Source organism: Calliopsis andreniformis, chromosome 9, assembly GCF_051401765.1.
Source record: "Calliopsis andreniformis isolate RMS-2024a chromosome 9, iyCalAndr_principal, whole genome shotgun sequence".
Taxonomy (NCBI): domain Eukaryota; kingdom Metazoa; phylum Arthropoda; class Insecta; order Hymenoptera; family Andrenidae; genus Calliopsis; species Calliopsis andreniformis.
In genome coordinates, this window is record NC_135070.1 from 12,311,503 (window position 1) to 12,339,311 (window position 27,809).

The window sequence follows — 27,809 nt, forward strand, 5'->3', positions numbered from 1 at the left end:
ACTCGCTTGCATAACTGCATTCACGTGTAGCTACGATGCAGTTGCAGAGACAACGAGGTCTACAGACACTTCCATTAAAGGCTTCGATATTCAGTATGGCATACTAATTAAAGCACTGTTCAAACAGACTACAGGTACCTGTGCGAAAAGTGAATTCTAAAGCGCATTTATGTTACATCGAGAGATGTGATACAAAATCTCTCTACATCCCAAGAAATCAGTAACCACACACCACACCTAATTAGTCGACTTTTCAGAAATAGGATTAATTACAATGAACTCTTTCTACTGTTATTGAAGAGAAAGTTCTTTACCAAACAATGTTAGGCTACTATTAAATTTTCAGATTTAAAGAAGAATGCTAAAAATAAAAAATTCTGTCGCTTAAACTCCCCTATCTAAACTAATAATTTTATATAGGTGCGTTAACTCAACATTAAAATTCACTAAATACCTTCACCCCTTCAGAAGAACCGCTCAGCAAACCCTCCCCTTCGAATTCGAAAATTTCTAACACTCCAGGTCCTACCTCCTCACTCCCCCAATTCCCATACACTAATTAGGACCTACATAACCATCCTCGCAGCCAATCAAATTCTCAAACAAGAACGAAATAAAGGTTCAATGAGTTCTATCAGCCCCCAAACCAGTTCTCGAAAGGACGCCAATTTCAAGAGCAAACTCACCCCCGCTGCAGAGGAAGCGGAAAACACGTGCGAGGGGGAACGTGCGACGGGGCAAATCGTTGGAGCTTTAAAAATCATTGGCACGCGAACGGTGTGGTCGGAAGCGAACCCTCGACACGGGGGAGACTCGGGCCACGAGGGTGCTAACGAAAGAGCCGAGCTCCTCGGTTGTCTGGCCAGCCCTTCGACAACTTTTTCCCCCCATATGGCCGGCACATGTGGGTTCCCAGTCAGAGAAGGAGGGGGCCCAGTAATCGGGGAAACCAGCTGATGGTCGGCGTTTGTTGGCCTTCTTCAGTTACTCTTGGACCGTGCTGTGCTCCGAGTCCGCTTTCGCGGCGTTCCGATCGATCCCATCTCCGATTTCGATACGATCGTCTCGCGGTGGCCTCCGTGAGAAACGACCTTAACCCGTCGCTTAATTGGATCGGGAAGGAGCACGAGGAGAGAAGAAGAAACGGAGAAGAAGAGGACGCTGCTGCTCCCAGAGGTGAGTTCTGCTCTTCTGAGAGAGCTGGATCACTTTTTATCGCTCGCGGGGTTGTTTCTAGGCTTTCCGATTACCACTCCCTCTGTACAACTATGGGCCTTGCTTGGCTGATTTCGGTGGATGCCTTGTGAACTGGATATTGAAGTTTAGCTGTTATTCTTTTGATCCAGTTGTCGAGTCGATATTCATTTGAATGTTTTTAATTGGTTTCTTGGGCGAACATTAAATTCTGTTATTGGCGCAATGTGATTGGGGAAACTTTGTTTCAGTGTACTTATATTATTCAGTTAAGTGATTTATTTCTGTGAGAGATATTCTGCCTTTGGTTCATTACTCCATTTTTCGAATTGGATCCTAAAGTTAGGTTTCTGAATTTAATATCACTCACTCGAGCTACTAATTAACGGTTAGTAAATCCTGTTTGAAATCTTCGCTGATATTTGTTAGCAGTTGCGAACAGACTTTTTGAGCCTCTGTTCTCAGCCCTAATTGTCCAGTTAACACTTCGCGAACTACGCTTGCTAAATCCTCCTCGGAGCATTTACCAATAAAGATATTGCATTTTAATTTTTAAATTCCAATCAATTGTCACTTGCCATTTTGCAATCGATGCACGGAATGGAAGCATAGTAAACTTCCACGAGAAGCTATAAGTTAAAGAAATTGACGTTCCACTTCGATTCCTCCGTATATCTATCAAGGACCACGATATTCTGAAAAACGAGAACTCTTCTGAAACTTGGACCGTCCACGTCTGCGAATTCCCGAAGAAGACAAATGTTTATCGTAGCTGGACGAACGGAAAAGCGAGAAAAGTTAAAGTGGACGGTAGTCTTTCGAAAGTTCCGAAGTTGCAGTACTTAAACTTCCCGAACCGTAAATAGAAGAGGGCGAGCTAGCTTTTTTCCAGTCATAAAACCAGCAATTCCTGTATTACGAGCTTCGTCAGAATTATTGTTCCCGTTCCCCCTCAGAAAAGGTGGAAGGAAACTCGGCCAATATTTCCAGTGTGAAGCAGGGATGCGAAAACTCTTCCCATAAAACATGATACTCTTAGGGTCGTTTTATGAAATTTCTAAAGAAATTCTTTCCAATCTCTCTAAAATTTTGATAAATTTTGCACAGCATTTTCTCATTCCAAATTCAGTATCCCCTTCATTTCTTAAAATTATTTCATTTTTTCTCTTCTATCTTTAATAAAACAAAAATGAGTCTTCTCATCCATAATCCTCATCGTTAATAACCCTAAGATACAGTTAATGTAATGCAAAAAAATTTATTAAAAAAGTAAGTCGCCTCTATGACTTCAAAAACGTGCATTTAATACTCTATAACTCCGATACTTCTATAAACGAGTTCAGAATGCATAAATCTGTAATACATTCTCTTCAATATGACTATTACAGTTGCATCTCCAAAGTAAAGTTTGTCACTTGTCCAAAATTTCATTTGTTTTCTACATATTCTTTGGCATATCTCTCTCGGAATAAAGAAGCCATTAGAGGGTTTTTTAAAAGCATCTACCCATATTTTTCCATTTTCCACGCGATTGAGTGGCGGCCAACGAGGCTTTGAATGCGAAAAGGAAGAGACAATCGAAGCCACTGTATGTTCCCATTCGTTTCGTCTAAATGTAACGCGGCGAGGCCCGTATTTTGGCCATTGAACCTCTGGCTGGCACCGGGGTGAATCTGGCGTCGGGGGATGGGAATCCTTAGTAACAGTGTAATGCTGAGTATTGATTTCGGGGGCTGGCTTTAGGCTTGTGTTACATGTGTATACACGGCGTCCTACAAACATTGGTCAAATCTGAGCAAACGTTGCCGAGATCGGGGCTCGCGATTAAATCGGGGCTTTTCCATCGTGCTGGACTAATTAGAGGATAGCAGATTCAGTAGAGATTAGCCAAGCTGATGGGAAAGTAAGAAGTCACTGGAGAGATCAGATGTGAATTATGTTTTTTACCTGACTGCTAAATATTCTATTATATTCATTAATTCACAATTATTTATTTTTTTGATACTTGTTAACACTAAAATTATTGTCCCTGTATTTAATAGATATTAATGATACTGTGGTTATTTTGGTTTAGTACTAATTATTATGGAAAAGAAGACTAAAGTGTGTCGAGATGATGACAAGGAGAACTCGAGACTTAAAGATATATCTTTTTCTTTAGACTCTTTAAGTTAAATTCGTTCTTGTTTCTAAAAGTGTTCCATGAAATTTCAGATGATACCGGATACGGAAAGCGTGTGTCAGACTTCCGAGGCTGCGGTCAAGAGCACGGATGTGTATCAGAAGATTAAGAACGTACCGGAAGGGGAAGCGGCCTCAGTGACCGCGTGGAAGCGATATCAGCAACTGGTGGCGATCGTCGAGTCCAGGGGTGGAAAGTTCAACCGGAAGTCGATGATCGAGGCAATCTTTCGCGGTAGCGATCTTGTCTATGCGAATCACTGACCCTTGCGATCAAGATCGATCCACGATCGTTGCAATTTTTTACCAAAGCGAACAGAGTCTCATTTGTACAGTGATGTAGAAACGTCGATGATAGAATCATTATGTAGATATAAGTATTTTATGTGTAGGTAACAACACCTTTTTGTCGTTATGAATCAAGATTCTCAGTAGAATTCCTTCCTTTTCAGAAATAGCGATAAAAATATCTATTCAATACTTTTACGTTTTAAAAGAGTTATAGTTTCTTGATTTGTAGCGGCAAAATGAAGTAGAATTATAATGACGTTAGTCTAATACAAAATGTCAGTGAATAGGCGATATTTATAAATTAAGAGGGTTCAGCATCGATAATATATTATTTGATTTAAGTCTCCGTTTTTGCAAAAAATTATAAAGTATTCAGAAAGGAAGCTGAAGAAATGGAAAATAATTTGATCTGGTTGCATCATGTTGATGAATCAAATTAAGGAATTTTGATAACAGGACATACCCTCGTATAAAAATTCATTAAACATAAAAACTGATGGGTTTTCTGTACCAAGAATGTGTTAATGTCTATCATGCAATCAATTGATGTATCCGTGTTCCTCTAATCAGAGGCATTCCGCTGTCATGATTGTAATTACATAACAGAGCAGATACCTTGCTGTTTTTATATCTATCACAGGGACACGCACGTTTCTACGACACTGACAAGCACGTAATTAGAGATACTATTGACGATGCCAAATCGTGTGTTGCTAGTCAACGCTAGCGTAGTAAAACGCAGCGTACACAATTTAATTAGCTGATTAAGCGACGATTAGGGTCTATCGGAGGGTGTACACGTGCAATCCAGTGTTCGTTGATATACGAATTAAAACACAACGAATATTGACAATCTGTACACGTGCTGCACACGATCATTACAGTCCTCCGACCCATAGGGAACTTTTATGATTATCAGCGAACGCAATTCTAGTTATATAGGCTTCCTTAGAAACTGGTAAGAGATTCGAATTTTTATGATGCTACAGATTTCTCTTGCAAGTAGATCTTGAAATTTACTGTACGATAGCAATAAATTTTTTTTAGAAAATTTTATGCTGAAACTTACTCTCGTGATCCTGATGGCTTTTCCTTTCGATAGGTTGCAAACTGTGTTCTTTTAGAGACCCTGAAAATATGAGGAACTGGAGGATTATAGCTTTAATTCTTTACACTTGTACATTTATTCGTATTCGACATTAATTAACGCTATTTTTATTCATAAAGTAAGTAAAGTAATGTATCTACATATTATCGACATTTTATGAAACAGATGCAAGTACTTTAATAATAGCTAGCTCTTCGTTACCTATTAAATACCGAATTAAATTCACCACAAGTGTAAAGGATTAAAGAGGAATTTTTGTTTTAGAAAATGAACGAAAAAAGTGTCTTACGTGGGCCACAATTTTTTGATATTTTCTGACAAAAGCAATATTCCATGCGCTGCGTATCAACATCTTATTCTTCCTGTAACAACTTAGCCACCTTAAAACAGTCAATCAGAGAATCTTCTCTTTCTCCTTCTGTAAGTCAGCTGTAACATATGTTCCACGACTAATTAATCTCCACAGACCGTGAAGGGATTAACAGAGGAACGCGTGTAGCCAATACTGTCACGCACTCGCATGTATTTACTTTGAATTAAATATTACCATACAAATATACAAGATATATACAAAACGATCCACACACAATACCGATCAGGGTTGGAGAGGGGGCGTAAATGTTTTATTAAAGATTCCTCGGGACAAGGGGGTGGCTCACGGAAACAATGGGAGCGTATTTTACAGAATATTTTACAACGCGCGTTCGTTCGCATTCCTATTCGGAGTTGGTCGGCTCGTAACTCAACTGCGCTGCAATTTCGATCCCCTGGCCGTAACTTATTACGCCAGAACACTGTGATTTACGGGCAGATGCCGCGCCCCGTAATGCGTCCGTTCTATTTAAACGCGGAATCGCCAGCTCGGATAAAGTCCTAACCATTCGTTTTTCCCGCTAGCCAGCCAGACACCGACGAATTTCTTCGCGTCCTTGTCGATGGACTGCAGATGCAGGCGCATGTCTTTATGCGAGATGAATAAAGTGAGGGGTTTCATAGGTTGCATAGAGTACATGAATTTTTCGAGCTATGTTAATTCATGATGACAGAAAAGAACTTCAGAGTAATCTGCTTTCTTAATTTTAAGGAAATCTAAAGAAATTACTTTGTAATTTATATACTTAGTGTTCACTATTGTACCTATAAAATTTGTGCCATAACTGAATTGCTCCAAGTCCTAGTAAGAATTGTCTTCCCTTTTCATTTATTTATCGACAAGGCTCCCCTTCTTATCTAGTATGCACGAGGCTTGGTAGTCGTGAATATCCAATTTGAGAAAAATTGGAGACAGCAAATGCATAACTGAACAGATAAGTAACTCGCTGTGATTACTAAAAGCTACTGTAGAAGCATTGAATGATAAAAAATTCGAATTATGCTCTGCAGCGTTTAATTTGTGTTATAGTGAAAGTGATAATTGATTGCGAAAATGAATAAGAAAAATGTAGAACAAGATTTTCTGAGACAGAGGAAATTTCTTTGATTATCGCGAATCAATTTTCCCAGATGGGTAGCTTTTTAACTAGATGGCCAGTTCCTGCGCAAACATCCGCAGTCCAATCACTGCTTTTATCGCATTGACACGAACCTTGAAGAGACGATCGGTATCAAGGAGCGCTCAAAGAAAGAAGAAAGAAAAAGGCTGGCAATTGAATTAATTAACGACTTCTTCAACTAGACCCGTCGCGCTCGCGAACTTTCCAATCCGACCACTTCCGCGTGGCTGTTACATAATTTTCTAGATCTCTAACCGTGGAGGAACTGCAGATTACCTCGCGATTTCTCCAGAGGTTCGATTCCCGTTTTCTTCAAAGAACAGGTTTTCTTATTTTACAAGAACACTTTGTACAGCCCTTTCAATAACAATTCTAGAAGCTCCGTCGAGCTCATCTTCCGATATTCATCTCTTCCTCCAGCTAATCAGTATCTGTACAGAATCAACCTTATTTAAAAAAAAAAAAATGAATATTCCTTATTTTACATGAACACTTTGTACAGTTTTTTCATACTTTTCTCGACCCAGTTTGCTTCAATGTACACCCAAATCTTCTATCCTTTTCTCAGACAGACAAGTAGCTTAAACTCAAAATCCTGCTTAGTACATCAGAGTGCTTAAACTACTTCCTTGAAGCTTTTCTTCAGAATTCGTGAATCTCGAACAATTCTATTCTTCGTAATTTCATATAAATTCCGTCACGAAGATCTTCTTAAAATCAGGCGCAGAACCGCCAATGTCGTGCCTACAGATGTCACCATTGTCCAAGTAGCTGACGTCTGAGTTCTTCAGGATGCTCTTCAAGCTTTCGATCGACAAATCTGGCAGCTTTCTGTCGATAGTCAGCTTGTCCAGGTCGTTCATCGAGTACCCAGGGCTTATCCTCGTCTTCTTTAGATGGTACGATTGTATGCTTGGCTTCGTGTCGATAAGCTTATTCCTCCTCTCGCCGCGTTCGTCTGTTCCGTTCTCGATGATCCGCGGCGTGAAAGATCGCATGTTGACCTTTGCCTCAGCGGCTCTCTTCGAGGGCAACAGCTCCACCTGTGAAATAAGAGGTTCTCACGATGCTCATTACACAATCGCTTGTATCGACGAAAGGCCAAATAATGTGCTCGCGAATGACTCCTACATGTGAACGTCTAAATAACAGAAGTCTTTCGACAGCTACTGGGCGTTTGACAAAGGCTTCAGCGATTATTTATATGAACGTGTGTAAGTAGAAAGATGTGGTCTAAACGTCGAAGAAAAAATTGGATTCAATGTTCTCTTGTTAAGCCTTGGCAAGATTTTATAGAGTGAGGTAAATGTCTTAATATCCTGACACTTAAGATGTCAAATGTCCCAGTAAGTGTATTATCTAAAAATGCATGTCTTGATACTTGAATTATGACGTCCTAGTGGCTGAATATATTACTTATTTTATGATACTATTTTTTGTTTTTAATTTTGTCAGAATTTAAGCTTAAATTAGTATTAGTGTTCAGGTACTAGGACATGGTCAGCTACTGGGACATTTACCTTATTCTCTGTTGAATCGTCTGACAGCAGTTATTGATATTTCGCAGAGTTTCGAATGATTAATGGTTGCATATTAAATGTCTTAAATGTCAAGTACTTGTAAAATCATTGGTGAACAATCAGATAGAGATCAGAAAGTGAAGGTTCTTGTATCTAGCGCTATTTGCTCTTCGCAGTGATTCCAATGCAAACTTATTATTAGCTAAGGATTCTTTCTAATAAAACCTACATATTTAAGAGGTAATCATGAACCATAGACAAAGTTCATGAAGTTACCTTGGTTCCCTTACGCTGAAAGTATTCAAAATCATCATTGGCCACGGTGGTAACGGAGCAGCAGCTTCTGCTTCGACTTTTGCAGGAGCTCATGGTGTCGAAGTCCCCGTTCTCCAAATCACAGCTCTCGTCATCCGAAGTTTCGTATCCATCAGCTTCCTTCTGGGTCTCCTGCCTCTGAACATTTTCTTGCTCCTTCTTCTGCTCCTGCTTCTTCAAGTCGTACGATCTCAAATCGAGAATCGGTCGATGGTACCTGAAAATCATTCAGTAAGTCAGAACGACTTCTCTTGAAGCAAGATAAGGATAAAACCGCTAATAGAAAGCTTACGACTGGCATCTAGCATGGTCGAAGCTCTGGTTCCTTCGAAGAGCGACTCTGGGGTATGGTCGTTGCTCTTGGAGATTGCCATCCAATCCGACGATTAAATTCTCCAAACCGAGCACACTCCTCGTGTGCCTCCTCGGAGACTCCTCCTTTATCTCGTCCAGGCTTTTCGTGAACTTCCGTTTGCTGAAAGGATCCTCCAGCTGGACCAGGTTCTCCATGTTCTGCCCGAAAACGTCGGTGCTGCCAATCTTCCTGCGACAGTATGGTACCTCTTGAAAATTCTCGTTTGGTCTTGGTCGTTTATTTTGTGGCTCTGTCGTGGTCTTCTTCGAGCTCTCCATGGAGTTTGCGTCCTGACGTGGCTCGAAGGTTGAGCTAGTGAAGGATGACATCTCTGCGGGTAGGGAAGCGTAATTACTGTCCTCGTTGAGTGAATGCATTCGGGGATAATGCTGAAACCCCATCGTGATCGTGCCTGTCTTTCCTGTTGGAAGATTCTTGTTAAGAAGTATCTCAATGGGTAGATTTGGTACAGAGGAGGGAATTGAGACCTTTGGTATTATCGAAGAAAATTTTAATTTTCATTTAAATACTGTTTAAGTACTAACTTAAGATTCAAATTTCATTCAAATACTACTTAATTGTTTATTCGTCACTTAATTACTGATTCATTTATTTTGTTAATGTATTGGTATTAGTAATTCAGAAAATCTAGAATTCAGAAAAATTGGATTTCAAGGGCATGCGTGCCATGACCCTGATTGAAGAGTACGATACCGTGAGACGTGGCTGGGAATATCGATTTTCCACTTCACTAGTAGTGGCCCATAATTTTAAATTATTCGCAATGGAGGAATTGCGAGGGGAATGACTCACTTGAAACTTTCTATCGACGGAAGATTATCGTTGCACGGAATTCCTAGTGCTCGTTAACCGGGTCTCTCATGATCAGAAATTCAGAACAGGCTTGCCCATTGAGTAGCGACAAAGAGACTTCATATAAACAAGGAGACTAGGATTTATCGAACAATTTGAGAAAGAAAGTTTGATAATCCCTTTTTTGAAAACAGCGATCAAAGTGATAAACAATTTTAAAAAAATTATAAATCAATTATTCCAAACACTTAGCCCTATAATAAGAAATTTTCTTTAATATTCACCACAGTATTGAGGTTGTACAGAGCTCATATAAATTACATACCATTACTGCCATCACGTAACTTAAGTTTTCAACTACTTGGCAATTTTCAAATGAGAATTCAATGAATATTGTAATGAGTCTTTTGTTAATGCGATTACTGGTTTGCATGCATAAGCGTGGGACAAATGCATCTTACTTATCTGATAGGAAGGAACGAAGGTGTGAAACGCAACAAAATCAGTGCACGAACCTCTGTTCTGGTGATTGTGCAACCGACCGTATAGGCTTCCGTTAGTTAGGGGGAACTTGAGCCCGTGGTTCAGGTTCAACTGCAGCTTGTATTCGGTGTCCTGCTCGAAATGTCGAAACTTGCCATCTATACCGCCTGGAAAGGAAGCGTAACAGAAATTTTTCGTGAAATCGTCCGAGGCAGACCACAATTTCTCCTCTCACTTATTGCGAAAATTCACTCGCGTGATTTATCAGTGTAACTAATGCCACGAAAAGTGCAATTGAGCATTGTTTGCCAATACATTGCATATAATTTTACTGTCGGATAATGTCATCTACGATAGAGAAATTTCTTCTGTTTTATTTCGACACGGCGAAGCTTCCCTGTGAAACATTTTATTAACGGTATGTAATAAAAGGTTACAACCTAACAAAGGAATAAAAAAAAAAAAAAAAAAAAAAATGTAAATCACGCACGAGTAAGAGGGAAATTAACCGTGCGGTATGCGGTTACAGCGATTGCGAGATTGTGGCTTGTCGCATAACTGATATTTCTCCTTGACGATTACGCGTCGATGCATCTCTGCGTTCCCACGCGTGCATCGGGTCATCGTGTGCATTTTTCATTCAGAAATCGATGCCACACGGCGCGGAGAAATACCAGGAGACCAGGGAATCCTGTTCCCTTCTCGACTATATTGCTATTTGCACGCGTGAAATGCCGTCTTTCCTAATCGAGCTTCAAAGGTTTCCAGAAGACTTCGAGTTTGATTAAAGGCGAGAGCACAGCGTGAGTGCCAGTTTGGGACGAAGGATAGAAACTAACCGTGAGACAGCCTCCTCGCGTGGTCCTGCTTTGTGTAGACCTTCGCCACGTAGCGGCAAAACATTTTGTCGAAAAGGGCGAGGAACACTGGTAGCAAGGTGTCTTTCACCAGGGGTAACCAGGTTGCGAGGTTCTGGGGAGTGCAGAAATCCCTGAGGAGAGTTGGTCTGATGGATATCACCTGTGGAAAAATAAAGAATATTGCTTCATTATTACTGTAATTAGACTTTAAGTTCACTAGTTTTTGTAAATGAGTTAGAATATTTTTGGATTTGCTCTTTCACTCGATATTAAGTCTATTTTAACGTGTGTAATTGTGAAATAATTATTTTTCTCTGCGTTTCACTGTATTTCAATTTTGCAAGAAGACGAAAAAAATTGTAACAAAAAGATTTTATTAAATAATGTCCTGTTCTTTGATTAGAAACTTCAGTGAATTGAAAATTTTCTGAATTGAAAAGTAGCAAAAGATCAAGTGATATTTTCCTATAATAAACACTACATACATTATGGTCTCGATATAAGTTCACGACTGGTATCAAATAGCAGTTTAGAGAACGTAGGAACTGGTTTCTCTTGCCCTTTCAAAGGCAAGAACCTACTACACAGAAAAAATAGTTCCAAGAAAATTAGAAAGGACTACCGAGCTTATATCAAGACAAAACTGAATATCCTAACACTCTATATAATTCTATTTTCTCATTCACAGCTAGAGTCTATATTAAATCCTTTTTAATAACGAGTCCTTTGTGCCTACTAAAAAATAGAAGATTCCAACGCTCATTTAAGTTAACAGATTTTCCAATTTACACTATCCACCTGCTCTCAATTCTCTCGCATCTGCTTCGTCTAACTTCGCTCTCGAAGTACCAGCTTCTAGCTATCATAATCGTAAAGAACCCAATTGAGGACGCAGCCGTTCCCTTCTATCGGCGATTTCCACAAGAAATCGTGTCAGGAACGATCGGCGTCGGCTTTCGCCGGGCGAAAAGCGGCGAACGGAATGCAACAGCATCGCATGCAACTAATTGTTCAGTTCGTCTGCCGTGGACGCGTCGATAAACGAGCGACGCGTGCGCTCCTGTAATTTCTAGCTGCTAATAGAATGGGGAAAAACGACGGGCAGCCAACGTAGGAGGGAAACGTGGAAACGTCATCTTACGTGGCTCGGGCTTCACTTTCGATTTTAACGAGCTCGCGAGGGCCAGATTTCCATGGTGAAAACTGCCCACGGTCGCGCTTTCAAAAGCGCGCCGCGCGTTTTTGCGCTGCCCTGCGCGTGCAACTCTATGCAGCTGTAACCACGATTAATTTCTTGGAGTAATCATAGGATTCTATGAAGGTAGCATTTTTGCAATATGGGATATATGATGGCATTGTTTGAAGAAGACAAAGGAAGGACGAAATCGCACGCAATGGTTGCGCGGAACATTTGGTTTGTTGCAAGTTGCAAGTGATAAATTGCTTGTGTTGCTGTGTGGCATTCTGTTTGAACGATGAGTGAGTGAGTAGAAAATTGATCTATTATATTTGAGCTTAACAATTTATCTCGTGATGAATATAAATGCAGAATTTAAATATTTATACAAGTAGAGAATTTATATTTGTATTGATACCTAGAGATAGAGAATTGGTATTTATTCAATTTCTCAAATTTCTAGTTTTCTATTATTTACAGTTCTCGTGAACTCGATTTAGGAAATACTGAAGGAAACATGAAGTGCATCAGTTGCAACAAACTGCACTATCGAGGAACGAAATCTTCGTTCGAAGAAGCAGGTCTCTGAAGAAATCGATTTTCTCGAGTTTCTAATTTAAAAAAGTGTTCCTGGTTGTATTTTGCATTAGGAAACTGAATATTTGAGCAGAGAAATCGCTTTAAAGATACAATGTAAACTTCGATGTTGACAAATGGCTATACTTTCATTCACTAGGTAGGAGTTCTTTCGAAAAAGATTAAAGTGCACGGCAGGTTTGTTAGTATTCATCGAACTTCACGCATCAGCTGAATATTAAGAGCTTAATCAGTTTTATCCGATGTTACAAGGTAACAAATTTCAATTTGCACACCAATTTATGTATGCATATTAATGAAACGGAACATTCAACTTTCTCGGTGGCCAAAATGCTGCGTTGGCTTGGGAAAAATTTAGAAAAAACGGTTATGCAACAATGAACACGCGTATCTTTCGACTTATGTAATTGTTAATGTTATACGGTGCTCGCGAAAAAAGGGTTAATGTTTCGCTTAGGAAATCGTTGCAGTAGACTTACGTGCAACTAGCTAAAAAAGTAAACATTGTAAGTTAGTTCAAAATTATGAAGAAATTTTTAATATTCACGGTTATACTGAAAGTTTTCCCAATAATTTTATCCTGTATAATCCTAGTTATAATGCAGCTGTGCATTATTACAATACTTAATTAAAATTTCACTATGGTGCATAATCAAGTTTTACACCCTAAAATTAAAAGAAGTTGTTATTTTATTTTATGCTTTCATCCTGCTATCATATCAAACGTGTATATTGCGCACGTACGAGTAGCGTAGATGTGAAATCGAAACTAGGTACTTTAATTAGAGGATACAGTGACTTCGGAACGTGACGTGCGTGCGTTTGCAGGTGAATAGACGAAAGCGGCAGTGTCGTGGAAAGGGAAACCTCGAAATATCGTTCTATTAACACAGTGAAACCATTCATGGACGATCTAATAAAATTTCGAATTTCACTCGTCATGTATTCACTCTGCTTGAAACGCGATCTGATTAGAAAGCCTGCGCAATGAGTGAAAATTTAATGAAGAGTAAGCATAAGAGGAAAAGAAATTTCATGAAGTTATTGGTGCTATTAATGAGAGCAGAAGAGTTGAAGTACTAGTTACAATGTGATCAGTAGTTTTTCCCTGACGATGAACGAAAATTTAAATATATTTATTAGGTGCATTCTCAGTATTTTAATATTTGACTATTTTAAGATCAATATCAAATACAAAGACTAAACTTAGAAATCCATATCTTATTATTTCTAACAGTAAGTTCACAAGACTCATCGTGAATACCTTTCATTTGTCTAGAGTCTAAAGTGTTCTAGAGCAAATCAATTGCGTAATCTTGAAAGTAAAATGTAAAGAATTTTCTAATCCATTTTTCAACTTCCAGAACGAATAATCATGACTTGTCTTATCTCGAAATAAATATTTTAGGATTTATGCTGCAGCCTCCACAGTAAAAGTTTCAAATTAATATACTTCAAAGTCTACAGTTCTGAAATCCATGAAAAATCTACTATAACACCAAATATAATTTTCAGTATTTTGTCAACCTTGTTAGATGTGAAGCTTTCTAAAGAAAAATACTAAAATACAAATATTCACGTTCATTTAGATAAAGGTTCTGGGATTGAGAAAAGCCACGCGATAAAAGTAGATCTGCAACAGGTCGATAGCATTCTCCGTTCCCAAGCTTCATTATCCTTTCGATTAGACTATTAAACCTCTCGCGCGCGATCTCTGGCATTTTCTACCGATTTTCTGCTCCGAAACGTCTGCAGAACACGACTGCGATACTTTCGGCACGCGGAGCGTGTTTAAAACATAGCGAACGGACTCCTGCACGCGTGCTGCACAATCGTATCGCTCCGGTTCACGCGTCACAATGAGGGGCGCGTCATATTTTTCCTCTCACTCGCGATCGTCTTCCCATCCATCGTTTTCTCTTTGTCTTTCAAGGCACGGCGAGTTTCTCCAATCAATTTTAGTCGCGAACTCGCACTGAATCCCGAACGAGCCTGGAACGCTGCGCCCCGATTTAATTGCCCGATGGAGAACGCCTGTGTTACGCTGCTTGCGTCCAAACTTCGCCTAGAATTTGATCGATTTTCAAGTATTCGCTGTTTTCCCTCTGATCGAGGCCGATTCGATTGGTTGGCTGTTTCTTTTTGGGCCGATTGTATAAGATAGTGCTGCAGATGTATATGGAAACTTAGGAACATGGTATACTTAGCCATTAGACCGTCTCGGGTTAACAATGGATTACGTTCGTGGAAATAATTATCTGTGTTTTAAGTGCTGGAGTAGATGTTACTCATAGTCTCTTTAGTGACTAATCCATTAATATATTTGTTTATGGTAGTTTACAGTAGTGATTAGAAATAGTTACGCATGATATCTCTATTATTTTTTTTGCTTTTTAAGTGCGAGCAATTTCAAATTTTCAAATTTTTAAATCTTTAAATTTTCAAATATTCAAATTTTTGAATTTTTAAATCTTCAAATTTTCAAATCTTCACATCTTCAAATTTTCGAATTTTCAACCCTAGATTCCAATTTTTGGAACGAAATCGACTGTCATATTGCGAATAATTAGAAGGCACTTTCGTAATTATTTCATTTATAATTTTCATGTTATTTAAGTTAATTTCGGCACGAACAGCCTAAAAAAAAGAACCAAACGCAGCTTTGTCTGTGAAAAGTTCCTCTTACATTCTAGAACAAAAAGTACCTAATTTTTAATTTCTAACCCAGACCTATTAGAAGGAGCCTAAAGTAAAAACAAGTAGTCAACATTTAATTTACAATCAAGGAATGAAGGCCCTCTCTGTTCTTAATTTGTGGTAGGTATTTGAACGAGCGTTCCACTTAATTTACAATCTACAAGCAGATCGGCATTAAAATCTGTTAATGAATACAGATCATTAGTATTTATAAACACGATTGGAAAAGCAAAACCAAAAGACGATGAATGAAATTAATAACTACAGGTTAAAATTAACTGGACGCAGCCTTGGTCGTATTTTTATTCATTAAAGGCTTGCTATTTTAATGACTTCATTAGGAATCGTAATCAGACACGGAGAAACAGACCATTAAGAGTTCATCTGGCGTGGAAAGAAGTATTAAATAACGAACTACTAACGAAATGCAATATTTTTTAGAAGAGAATGTAGTAAAATTCACTTTTTATAATTTCATGTAATTAATAGAAGAACTGTTCCGATGAAAAAATAAAGTTGTAACACTGAAAACGAGGCCGAACGCGGAGACTTCAATGACAGCGTAAGAGTAACCCAATTCAGTGGTGGCCACTCGAAGCAATTATGAGGTGGACACGTCACGCAATCGATTATGAATATTAACGAGGAAGGTCAGGGGAGAGTTTCTTCGTCGGTGTTTTTATCGTCACACGAATTTTAATCGAGTTTGACATCGAGCTTGACTCCTTCCATATTAAGCTCCCACTTTCGAATATTTCAATAGACATTCCTCGCGTCCTTTCCACTTCCCTTCCTGTTTCTTCTCCATGGCGATACGCGTCGACAATGCCTGGCAGACGTTTATATCGGCCATAAAATCGAATAAGGTATGATAGCTGTTTGCATATGAAGGAAAATAATCGTTCGTTTAAACACAGGAGAGATATATTTGTCTTTCTCTTTCAGCGACTACTTTCTCGCTACCAAACGGAATTCCGGTAGAAAAAAAGAGAATATGACTGGTGGCTCGTCAGCTTCCGGTCCAGAGGGTCTCGAGCTTCCGGTTTACACGGGGAACTCTTTGACTGCCATACAATTTTGCCACGATTCATTTTAAATAGCCACAAATATATGAACAGACTCATTGCCAGATTATTCACTCTCACGTTTAATGTATATTTCTTTAAACAATAAATATCAATTGTAAGCTAAGCTTTGCACTTTCATTTGCGCAAGACCTTTTAGAAATACTACTGTTGAACTTATTATAATATCCTTGTATTCCGAAATATCAACTAACAATAAGTACTAAGTCTCAGCGAGTTAGGATTCCCATAATCATTTGCTAACATTTGCTGCTCATTGTTCAAGGGATTTTCACGAACACGTGTCAAATGATTTCTAAGATTTGCAGTACAACAAAGAACGAAAGTAAGACGTTCATATGTAGCTGCAGAAAGCAGAATGCAATTCCTGACCTCCAACGTCTATAAATAAGAAAAGAATCGCACGTCGTGCTCTAGTCTGAACATGATCTAGTAGTTAAAGTGTCGATGAACAATCACGTCGTTAGGGAACAATCGCGGCCTTAATTGAATACCAATTTATCGGGCTAATTTAAGGAACGAATTACGCGATAGCTGCGCGAGTGGATTAGAGAGCGGCCGCGTAATACTAGACTTTTAAGCGCTCGTGAGAGATAATCGGGAATAGGTTAAATCTGTCGATTTTAGTCGTGCAACGCTGTCACGGCTCACTGATTGTTCGCAATTTTGTAGATACATATTACGAAATACACCTCTTATGGCAAAGACACTACGACTGTAGCAAATTCCCTGGCAGACTTGTCTAAACTGTACTGTTTGAACGATGAATATTCAGCAAATCTTTTTAACGTTTAATAATTACTGATTTTTTATCTTTAATCCTGAATTACAGAAGTATTTCATAGTCAATATATGCTAAAATGAGTTACAAGTTTGTTTAAGCTAAAAATTAATTTAAATGAAAGGCAAAGACATCAATCAAGTACCTGTTAATTCAGCAATTATTGAAAGGTAGATTAGTAATTTTTGAATAGTACTTCAATTTCTCTTTTTATGATAATATTTAATGACGGAACAATACTTGCTTCAATATTATCAATGTAGGTATGTCTAAGGACTAGTTTTTCAGGATTTTAAAAGTTTTTATCAATCTAAAGATTTAGAGATACTCAACTTCCTCAAGCTAAAAAAGCGTTCTGAAAGAATATACCATCATCCATAAAAGATACATGAAGAAAGTAACATTACCAAGATAGGTAGATATTGGAAGACGTAGCAGACGAAGAGGATGCTGTAAATGGTTGATCTTCCACTGGCCTCATCCACCTGGATTTTCTTCTTCCTGAGACAAGCCCTGCTATTGGTAGACCCGCTGGTACACGAGCCACTCGAAGGGTCCCAGTGAGATGGGTGACATTCAAAAGCTCCAGAGGAATTTTTCGAGCTGGTCTCTGACAGGTCAGATACAGATTTCAGCAACTCTGCCTTCCGTGTACGGCAGGTGCTTCTGAACACGGCCAGTAGTAGACTGATAACTGTGGCCAACATTAACAGACATCGCAGGGAGTTCACGAAGACGCCATATCTGATGGAAATCTCATGTGCCAGGAATACACAGAGGTCTGGCTCGAAGTTGAGGACTCCAGTGATACCGACGCAGGCACCGATCACACTCAGACTAACTAGGTGGTACTTGATGTGATTTTTAGTGACGTGTATACTGTCATCCCTGGTGCTGATCGCTGTGAAGATGGCGATCGATGTCAGAGTTAACTCCTGGAGGATACTGGATGAGTTCAATAACCAAACTAGGGTCGAGCAGAATTCTATGGGATGAAAGGAATTCTTGTTAATGCAGGGTGGAACTTTGAATTCTTGAATTCTTGATTAACTATTCTCTATAAAATAATCTTTGGTAATATAATATTAACTACCAGGATTTTCATTACATTTTGTGTGTTTTTAATTTTCTGTAGAGCAGCCTTTATTACTAGCATAAATATACGTAGAAAGATACAAGTAATCACAGAGTCAAAGTATTAATTAATCTTTTTTCAAATTTCACTTTCAGCAATTTCAGAGAACTCTACGTTAATCCCTCGCCTATAATAGCAGTAACAATTTAAAGTGACTTAGTGCAGTTACCCAACAATGTTCATTTACAAAGTCCCTTCAATTTCGCGGTAAAGTCATTTGTTGATAATTGCGTAAGTTGATCAATTACCTCCGAAGTGGTTACTCGGTCGAATAAGCGTGAGGATAGCGTAGAATAGAAGTCCGAGTTCGTGAACGAGACTTTGGGAGAGAATGGCCACAGTGAACACGTCGATCCTCCTCTTCGCGGAAGATGGCTGGTTCTGATAGATCAGTAGTGACCACGATAGCAACAGGATGCATATCGGTGAACCTACGCAGGTGGGCAGCCATTCTCCTACCTCGTTTCGCATCTCTGGAAACAGAATTAGCACTTTCGTCAGTAAATATAACACCCTGAGGATGAAACCCTGAAAATATCTTACATTTTTAATTTTAGTTCGGTTGTGTTCAGGCCGACAAGTGAAAGACCTGCAAAGGGTTTCTTCATACTGACAGATTACATCGGCTAGATTTTAGGCCATCTTTATTATAATCATGGTAGAAGCTAACAAAAAGGAGAAACAAGAACTTATCAAATCCTTTCATCACAAAAAAAGTCGAAAGAAACCAGAAGACGAGGGAAATCTAAATCCAACTGCCCCCAGCGAATGCACCTTCACGCGTGTTAATTCCCCTAATCATCCATTACGATCTCCCCTGTCACGTACGCAGAAGAAGCGTAACAAACTTTACGAGCAGTAAAATAAACCAGCCTCATTAAAACACACTCAATCTGTCCCAGTTTCTTTAAAAAGAATCTGCCGTCCCCCCCAGCTGGAACGAGACAAGAAAATCGAACTGCAGAACCGGGAGGAATAAGGAGATGTCGAAGGTGAAAAAAAAGAAGTGCAAGAGGACCGAGAAGACGAACAGCTCGGCGCTCAATTAAAGGGAAACCGCAGGGAAGGAAGGTGTGGATTCTGCTGTTCCCTGGCTTTTCAAAGGCGAGTCTCCCAGTGAGAGTGGTAACACCTTAATCTCGATGAAAGCTCCGGCAATTAGCGTCGTACGCGTCGAATTATTACATCCTCGTGCACGAGGAAGAACGGCCTGGAATCGTTGTTAATCAACGCTGCCGGTTACAGCGGAGTTATTACTGGCGGGAAGGAGGAAGTCGTGGCTCGTTTCACGAGGTGCCGAGGAAAATGTCAACCGTGGTAAACGAAGGGGACGTTGAAGAGCAATGCGCGCGGCTTATCGAGCCGAGTCCTTCTTCTTCCTCGTTCTACGTATTCGGCCATGTTTTCTCCGCTTCTGGCCGCTTCTTTTGCTGCACTGGCCCCGCTGCAACTTTCTATTCCGCGTGCAGCCACGGTCTAATTTATTATTGGAGCCGACCCGAGCTAGCGAATTCCTGCGGACGGTATTCTGGTGCACTTTGACTCCGACTTTTGTTGGATGAAGCAAGGGACGCTTGCCAGAAATCGCGGAAATGCTCTGATTTAATTGCGTGATGGGATGAGGGACGAAAAAGGGTTTAATTAAGGGGACATTTAAGACAGGGGAATTGTTAGAAAGTAATTTGTGAATGGAGAGTTCTATGAATATAGAATTTGGAGATAATGTTGAAGACGATATTGAAAGCATTAGAATTTAATATCATTAGAGTTTTTGTGTTTTATGGACGGATGGTCGTAGAGATTATTGGAACTATTATTATACTCCTCGTATTGGAATATAGTGGTTGAAAGTTATTAAGTGAGGAATAATTTACGTATGCAGGATTTAGCAATCTAAAACGCAGAGAAATTTGAATTTAAAAGAGATAGAAAAATACCTAATAAAAATGGAAATAAGAGATTCTGGTATTCAGATATTTTAATCGTAAAATTATTATACAGTAAATTAATTAAAAATTTCAAATCTAGTAATGTTAAAATCTAGAAGAATTACAAAAACCACATTCCAGAGGATATTTGCCAATTCAATATTCTCAGATTTAGGAACCATGGGTCACTATTCAAATATGACATCCTCCTAATTTAATGTAATTTTATGATCAAAGAGTATTAAAAATGAATGGCTAACAAGTTTTGAAACCTAATAATTTATCGTTGCAGAATTATAGATCACTGAAATTTTGAAACAGCGGATCTTGATTACGTGAATATTCACGAGTTAATTTCCTAGACTTCTGTCATTCGAAGGAAAGCAGACATTTGGCTAATACCACGCGTTAAACACGGCAATTTCTGCATCATGTTGCGGAGCAGACATTTCAACGCTGCGATTGTTACACTATGAGGAAATATCTCTTCAGATGTCAGTCATGGGTTTTCTTCCGAGGTGATTTCATTAAAAATCAAAAGAATTGACTGAAATCCTTGAGACTTCTAAAAAAGCAAAACCAGAAGGAATGTTCCAGGAGTAACAGGAGCAAGAATTCATTAAAACAGATAAATTCTGGGGTGAATGGATCGTGAAGTTTTTAAATGAACTACTTTACAATCATTTGGTCCTTATCTCAGGTGTATCGCCGATCGAAAATTATAATAAATATGTATCCTCAACTTGCGCGCTTCACGAGCGATAGTCGAATGCCTTTTCCACGTTTCGAGGCTGCTCACTTTCACGTAGAGCTAACGAGACCACACGTTGCAATATAATTTTTTTCGTTGCAAAGTATCGACCGAGGAATTAGCAATCGACTACAGGGAACTCGATATTGGAATCAGCGGCGGATTTCAAAATTTCTCGTTTGCAAATCGCTCTAGAGAACCAGTGGTAATAATCATTTTCTTGCGTAACTTTGTTAAATGAACATGATTAGCGTTCGAAACAAGCTAAGAAAATCTATAAATAAATAGAATCCTTAATTTTTAGAAATTTAGAAAAAAAGCTTTGGATCAATTATTTCCATTTATTTTTTTAAAGTTTTTCTATTTTAAAATTGTATTACAATTTCACTGTACTATTTGCGATACGCTAAATTGTTGTTTAACCAGCTCGCTTAAGTATATCCCACTTAATGTTCCTAAAGCCTTTGAAGGTTTCATAGTTCACACGTTTGAGTAGGTCTTCTAAATACTTGATAGACTATAGGATCTCCTGCTGTAACTAGAAGCTCAAGCAATTAAAGCGCATTCTCTGAATCCCTTGTTCCTTACTTAGTGGAAACACACCCCAGTAGTTCCGTGAATTTCAATTTACGTGGCTGTTAGTCGCAGTGAAATTATTGTTCGCTGGTGTGAATTTCAGCCAGTTAGGAGGCACAGAAACCAGGTTAATTTTCCTTCCACTGATAACAATGTCGTTCGAAGAAACCAGTCTGAAGGCTCTGTTGTCTCTATTGTAACAGTCGGCTCTTTTGCCCGATGCGAACGTCGTTCTTCCTGTCGCTTCTGCCGGAAGTAGGTTAAGCCGAAGAAAGTCCACGGAAACACGCGCGCTACGCGGCGAATCCTTAAAAGATGAATTTACTTTCGCATGTATTTCGACAAAACGAAATCTCGCTGGAGAGTACAATGAAGATAAATTTGCTAGCTTTCTATTTCTAGAAGCAACTTGGAATATTAAATTGAGGGGTCCCCGCCTGTTGACATCTGGTCTAGGAAGAGTCAAAGAACTTCTATAAAGTTCGATAGGATAGTAATCACATATACTGCCACATAAGAATTTCAAATTACTTGTTAATTACTACTAAAATGTCTTATGTGCAGTATTCTTATTGACTCGAGTGAGAGTAGTATGCCTATTATTTGGAGTAATAACATTTAAAATAAATTAAAAATAAATTAAAAAAGGTAGAACATTTTAACCACGTCACCTCTGGGTAGAGAATGTGTTAAAGAGAAAGACCAATTTTTTACCATATAGCTTTTTAAAGAAAGAAACTTATACAACACAAGGAGATATCGTTTACGACCCGAGGAAACAAGCAGACCACTTAAAAGGCCCTGGCTCAAAAATCTCGTGATAAGAGTCCACAAAAATTCCTTGGATTCAGTCAGAAGTCAATCTATAAAGCCACCAATTTATGGGTACTTATTTCTTTTTAAAAGTCAGACGTCTCCCTCAAAATATCGAAAATACCAGCATGAGGATATTTGCTCCAATCGTAAGCCATCAAAGACACAGCAACCAGCTCAAACGAGACTGCTTCCTAATCACGTATATCGAAGCACACATTTACATTGAAGAAACACGTTTCTAACCAGCAGAGGCCATGGATTATGGGACGGAACAAGGAGAGAGGTGTGTCGTTCGATTAGGCTGGAATGTCGAGAGGTATAACGTCGAGCAAGGTCAGAAAAAAATGCTTGGCCTGTGTGAAGCCAGGCTAGATCAAAAGGGAAGATGCTGACGCCAACGAAGCATGGTCTTGTTTCGGCTAAGGAAGCTCGAACCAGTTCTAACAAAACAAAATTCCTCGAGGGAAGACCTAGCGGGGAGCCTGACCCTTCTTCTTGCAAGGATTCGCCAATCCTTTACTGAAATTATTGGAATAATTTCGAACTTTCCGTGACTGGGGAATAAAAGACAAATTTGGAGAGAAATATGAGGTAGTATTTTCTGATTGTAAAATTTGGTGTTCTTGGCGGATGAGATTTATGGTATAACTTTTTATTGACAAAGAGCAAGTCCGTCCACTATGGGTTTTCTCTTTTTTAATTAAAAAATTCGAATGAAGAAAGGTTGTTCAAATTGGTTCTAGAGAGACTGTTATAATTGTTAGAAAGTTTGAAGAACGGAAGCTATTTTCTGGTTTGATTTCCGATATAAAAATAGCTATTTCAAAGGTTTCGTATTTGTAGATCTTGACAGTATCAACTCACACATATTGCAAGTTTTATAGCATTCTAAAAGTAATGTCAAGAGCTCTAAAGCGAACTTTCTCTTCTTGGCTCTTGAATTCAGGTAATGTGAACGATAGTTCACAGATCTGCATATCTGATTCTACAAGAATTCATACACTTGCTCTACAAGAAAAGACTGCAAACCTGTGAGAATAATCCATTTAAAGCTAAACTATCGATTTTCACAAAGATGATAATATAGTACTTCTACAAACTCTTTAGTACCAAGAGAAACTAACGACAGCAACTTCTACACATTTTTCTACTAAAAGCATCCCAAGAATTTGTATCAATTCAGGCCTAACGAACAACACACCTTCAAATTACAGCAAACTATCCACAGATTCTCCTTCATCGGCGAAACGAGTTCAGATTCTCCATCAATTTTCCCTGGTCGCTAACAGGCACGTTTGAAAATTGCTCGCGCGAGCAAGTTGCGGCGTTTAAGCGCCATAAACACGCGTTAACTGGCCCGGTCCAGGCGATAAAAAACAATTGCTCTGCTCCGTGTTTTCATTTCAGCCTCACTCTCTCTTTCTCCAGGTCTTGCGACCAAGAAAACCGCCTATCGTTGCAGCAACGCGTCTGGCCAGCTTCCTGAAATTCGACTTGCCCAGCGGGCAAAATCGGCCTAGCAATTTACCCCGTAATCGGTGTTTGTGATTTAATTCGAGGCACGAACAGTGGCGTCAGTGGAGGGGGCGGCAATTCCCGCAATTACCTTACACAGTGGGATGAAATTACGCTTCATGATTGTGACCTTTGGCCAATTAGAGGCTCTCCAGCGAGTGATCAGCCAGCCTACGTGAAAATGATATCTAGTGTCACTGTGGCCTCCCCCTCTGTAAAACTGGATGCTCTAACTCGGTCATGTGAAACTCTTCTCGCCCACTTCTCCGCAAGTCCACAGTGTCTCTGTCCCTCTTCGCGAACCTGCGTTCCTTTGCCTCTCTCTGCTTATAGTAGCAGTTCCTGTCTCTTCTGAGCTCGGAAAGGATCGGCCTCCACCTTGAAACGGTTTCTCACGATCAATCAGCGATCCTCCAGCGCGAGATTCTCAGATTGGCGAGTAGCTTCGATTCGCAGTGGATCGCCAGCGGCGAAGCTGCAGGAGCGTTTCTGTCTCTGGATTTGGAAATCGGAACGAAAGCTGCTTTCTTCGTGTTTTTGGAGTCGAGTTAATTACAGGATGGAGGAATTCAGACATTTTTTTATTGAGAATCTGCGATTTCTGATTCGGGGTGTTGCACCGCAGAGTACTGCTTATAACGAGTTTTATTGCTAGCTTCATTTCAAATTTAATGATATTCTGCTGTGAATATGTACGATGCTCATTAATCATTAATTTCAGAAACTTTATGAGTTGGAAAACGGGGAGATTCTTCTAGGTGATATTTGGGTAATAATCATTCTTAGTGATTCTGCTTGTGTTGATTCACTATATATTCTGACGAAGCAGGTATTCTTCTGTCTGAATTAAGATTGGAGATAAATTTCTCAAAAATATGTTAGCCTGCTACAAGACACACCTTAGAATGTCTCAAACAGTACTAAATTATAAAAGCCGCCAGACCTTCAAGCCTGTTATTTCTCTGTAAACTTTGCTATGCTATCTGTATAATCATTCCACAATACTAGTAACTATTTAATTTTTTTAAAGACTGTTCTATAAAGTAATACAAAACAATTATGAATTTTTTATCAGTCAAATTACTGCAAAAAATTATTAAAGAAATTTCCTTCTCTCCAACATTTTTATGAAGTGGCAAATAAAAAATTCTACTGATCAAAGAGACCGAGAGAACCTGAGCAGCTTCAAAGAGCAGCCGATGCTCGAGCTGTGAACAGCTGCAGCGAGGTTGACGATGATTCGAGCGAATTAGATCCTTCTAATTCGAGTGTTGGCGCGGGAGATTGCATCGTCGACTCGAAAAGTGGGTTACGAATACCACGAGAAAGTAACCGCGCGGAGTCGATCCATCGGCTGTGTCGTCGAAGATTAGGCGCGGCTGGTTTGCATCGTCGATCACGTTGTCGGTTCAACGTTCTCCATGTTGATCGTCTCTGAGGGATTTAGGCCAACTTCGGTATGGCTTCGAGTGCACACCGATAGTCGTTGCGCTTGGTACTCGAACGTTGAACACTGTGCGTGCCAAATTCCTTAGGCGACGCACACCACGCTGTCTATGTTCCGCGTGGTTTCGAGGTCAGGGAAGAACGGCTATTTCGCGGACTAGGAATCCTCCTCCCTCTTTCTCTTCTCGATTCGCCGCTGTATCAAGTTTCCTCTTACCGATGCTCCGATATGGACCATTGGAAACTGAACGTTTCGTGTAGCCACTGTATAGGGTTTCTTCAGGTTCCACATGTTGCAGTTGGTATTTTTTAATGGTGCCATTAAGGTGATGTAAAGAAGGGTTGTGAGTGGAAAGTGGTTCAGAGGTCCTTGGAGCAAAATGGGATATTTTCAGATTGAATTTTTAGCTGCTTTAAAGTATTTCTCCTGAGAGATTAAAAAGGGATTGAAAAAGGTAATCCATGGATTCCTGTGATTATTTCTTGAAACATCTTCAGAATTAACTTCGTGGTTAATTTTTAATCTTCTTTTTTTATCTTCATCTCTTTTGTTCTTCTTTCTGATATTGCTAGTGTGTCGATAATGGACATGCTTTTGTCCTTAGAATATTTTTACTCACGAGTCTTTGGAGTGCTTTCAAGGATTTGCTAGATGTTTCATATCATCTATTCTTAAGTACGATGTACCCTACTTATTCATAACGCAAATACCTTTATGGGATTTTACGACATGAAACTTGTGCATGTTCAGTTACTTAATCCGCTTTCGAAGTTTTAACGGAAACCTTCAATTTTGCATACGGTAAGAGGCTTTAAATTCTCATTTAATGGACATCATCGAACAACCTTGAATGACAGAGGAAGACTGTATGAAAAAGAAAGATCAAACTGAAGAAGTTCGTGACATTACTACCCACTGTCCGCTTAAATCTCGTATTTGGGTCCCGCCTTTCATTTTGCGTAGGTATTTACCGTAAGCAAAACTCGTTTCAGTTTTTACGAGAATATACTTGTATCTTCAGATAATACCTATATGTAAAGTGATCTGAACAAGACACAGCGGTTTTTAAGAGCATATAGTATTTCTTACGAGAAATAAGAAATATCTTAAAAAAATATATCTTAATATATCGTAGGCCTTTCATATATATTGTAGACATTTTCATTTAGGTGTGAAGTATGTATGTAACTACAATATTTTTTGGAGAAAGAAACTGCACAGATATCTAGTTTATTTTCTATGCTACTCGAAATTTATTAAACTTTTTCCTCGAGATTTGTGAATTTATATTGAGTGAACATCTTTTGGCTATTTTAATGAACGTTATATGATCTTACAGTGTAAAATCCTCTTCTAAATTACTTCATATTCATATACAACAGGTATATAATTTATCGAGAACACAACGTTTAACTTTCATCTGGTATAGCATTAGTATTGTAACATGGTTTAGTTGGATTACCAGATTTCTGTAATAAGAAACAATTTAATAACGTAAATGGTTTAATGAAGTAATAGACTAAAGTACCCAATAATCGGTACTGACACAGTCATCAACACTTTCTTTCTTTTTCATATCAAATTGAGTTAGTATAAATACCGTGACCTATACCAATTGTAAGTAACATTCTCTACCACAAAAGATACTCCAAACTTCTCTGAATCATGAATTAACCACAGCAATATTTCAACCACTCACAAGCGACCAAACTCATAAAGATTTCTATACCTAGTAAATACATCAATGTCTCGTTTTACCCAAACTTTAAAATTTCAGATTCAGAACATAGCGAACCTTCTTCCAAGACTGACCAGAATCCTAAATAAAGTTTATACGTTAAAGCTCGACCAAAAGGAATCTCAAACGAAGAAAAAGAATCTGATTACTGCAAATCGTTCGTGCAGAATTGTAAAACATAGACAGCAGTAGCAATCGAGATTCCAGAAGGAAACGAAATTAGAATTCTCCCCGCGGAACTAGCGCAATTTCAAAATTGCAGAGCATCGGGGACGGCGTGTCCGACTGAGGGCTACATTTACATTGTTATGCTCATTGAGCGAATTAATGCACCGTTCACAAGCTAACGCAAGGACGCGAGGCGGGGGCGTCCTTCATATTCCACAAATCATTTCCTTCGTTAGCAAGAAGCTAAGAGAAGGAAGCGATCCCGAGGGCAGGTACGAAAGAAACCAATCAGATACTCACTGCAGAGTGTCAGTGATTACGCGGGAACGATCGTTGCCGCGGAATGCAACCGCATCGCTATCTGGATCTCGATCGATCTGATCCTCTCAGCAGCCGGTACAGCGGCGATTTCTATGTTTTTGCGTCCTCGGCCCCTGGCATTCTCGATCACCTCTCCCCTGGTCCAACAGCCTCCGACGATTTGCCTCTATGATCGATCTATCGTTAAACACATCTGATCCTTGAAAAACGAGTCTTGAGACACTGACAGCTTCTGAAATTTACGCACTAGAAAATCCCTTCGTCCTCAAATAAAGAGAAGACAATCTCTGTTGATCCTCCAGATCACCGCGTGTCGTTCTCAGAAAGTTAGTGACACATTTAAGAACAATTAGGTGTTCCTCGAGAGTCCCTCTTCCATTTAAAAACTTTCACTGTTTACGATCCGCGCAGAATTCCTGTAAGTCCCGATTTCCCGCTTCAATATGGGCACGCAGGTCCTTCGA

The 27,809-nt window shown here is 39.2% G+C and overlaps 2 protein-coding genes across 4 annotated transcripts; one reads left to right on the plus strand and one right to left on the minus strand.

Annotated features, from left to right (window-relative positions):
• The first annotated feature begins 1,036 nt into the window (after positions 1–1,036).
• On the plus strand, positions 1,037–4,717 carry LOC143183145 (uncharacterized). The gene is made up of 2 exons (XM_076384597.1): positions 1,037–1,176; positions 3,409–4,717. The coding sequence occupies exon 2, from the start codon at positions 3,409–3,411 to the stop codon at positions 3,637–3,639; it is 231 nt and encodes a 76-aa protein (XP_076240712.1). The 5' UTR covers positions 1,037–1,176; the 3' UTR covers positions 3,640–4,717.
• Positions 4,718–5,277: 560 nt separating this feature from the next.
• LOC143183587 (uncharacterized) lies at positions 5,278–27,786 on the minus strand. 3 transcript variants are annotated; one of them, XM_076385196.1, is made up of 9 exons: positions 27,593–27,786; positions 27,325–27,511; positions 18,334–18,558; positions 17,358–17,935; positions 10,593–10,773; positions 9,786–9,920; positions 8,395–8,878; positions 8,064–8,319; positions 5,278–7,310 (listed from the first exon to the last, which is right to left on the minus strand). In XM_076385196.1, exons 3-9 carry the CDS (start codon positions 18,554–18,556, stop codon positions 6,951–6,953), a joined length of 2,217 nt encoding a protein of 738 aa, XP_076241311.1. In that variant the 5' UTR covers positions 18,557–18,558; positions 27,325–27,511; positions 27,593–27,786; the 3' UTR covers positions 5,278–6,950. The 3 variants fall into 3 exon arrangements, with proteins under 3 accessions (XP_076241311.1, XP_076241313.1, XP_076241310.1); XM_076385198.1 differs by having other exon boundaries at positions 8,395–8,788; positions 27,325–27,786; XM_076385195.1 differs by having other exon boundaries at positions 27,325–27,786.
• Positions 27,787–27,809: the final 23 nt, after the last annotated feature.

Excerpts from the sequence above, each read along its gene's own strand:
- LOC143183145 (XM_076384597.1), top strand. The coding sequence starts at position 3,409 with ATGATACCGGATACGGAAAGCGTGTGTCAGACTTCCGAGGCTGCGGTC.
- LOC143183587 (XM_076385196.1), bottom strand. The coding sequence starts at position 18,556 with ATGCGAAACGAGGTAGGAGAATGGCTGCCCACCTGCGTAGGTTCACCG. Across the intron at positions 8,320-8,394 it reads GACCATGCTAGATGCCAGTC|GTACCATCGACCGATTCTCG; the intron begins GTAAGCTTTCTA and ends AATGATTTTCAG. Across the intron at positions 7,311-8,063 it reads TTCAGCGTAAGGGAACCAAG|GTGGAGCTGTTGCCCTCGAA; the intron begins GTAACTTCATGA and ends CTTATTTCACAG.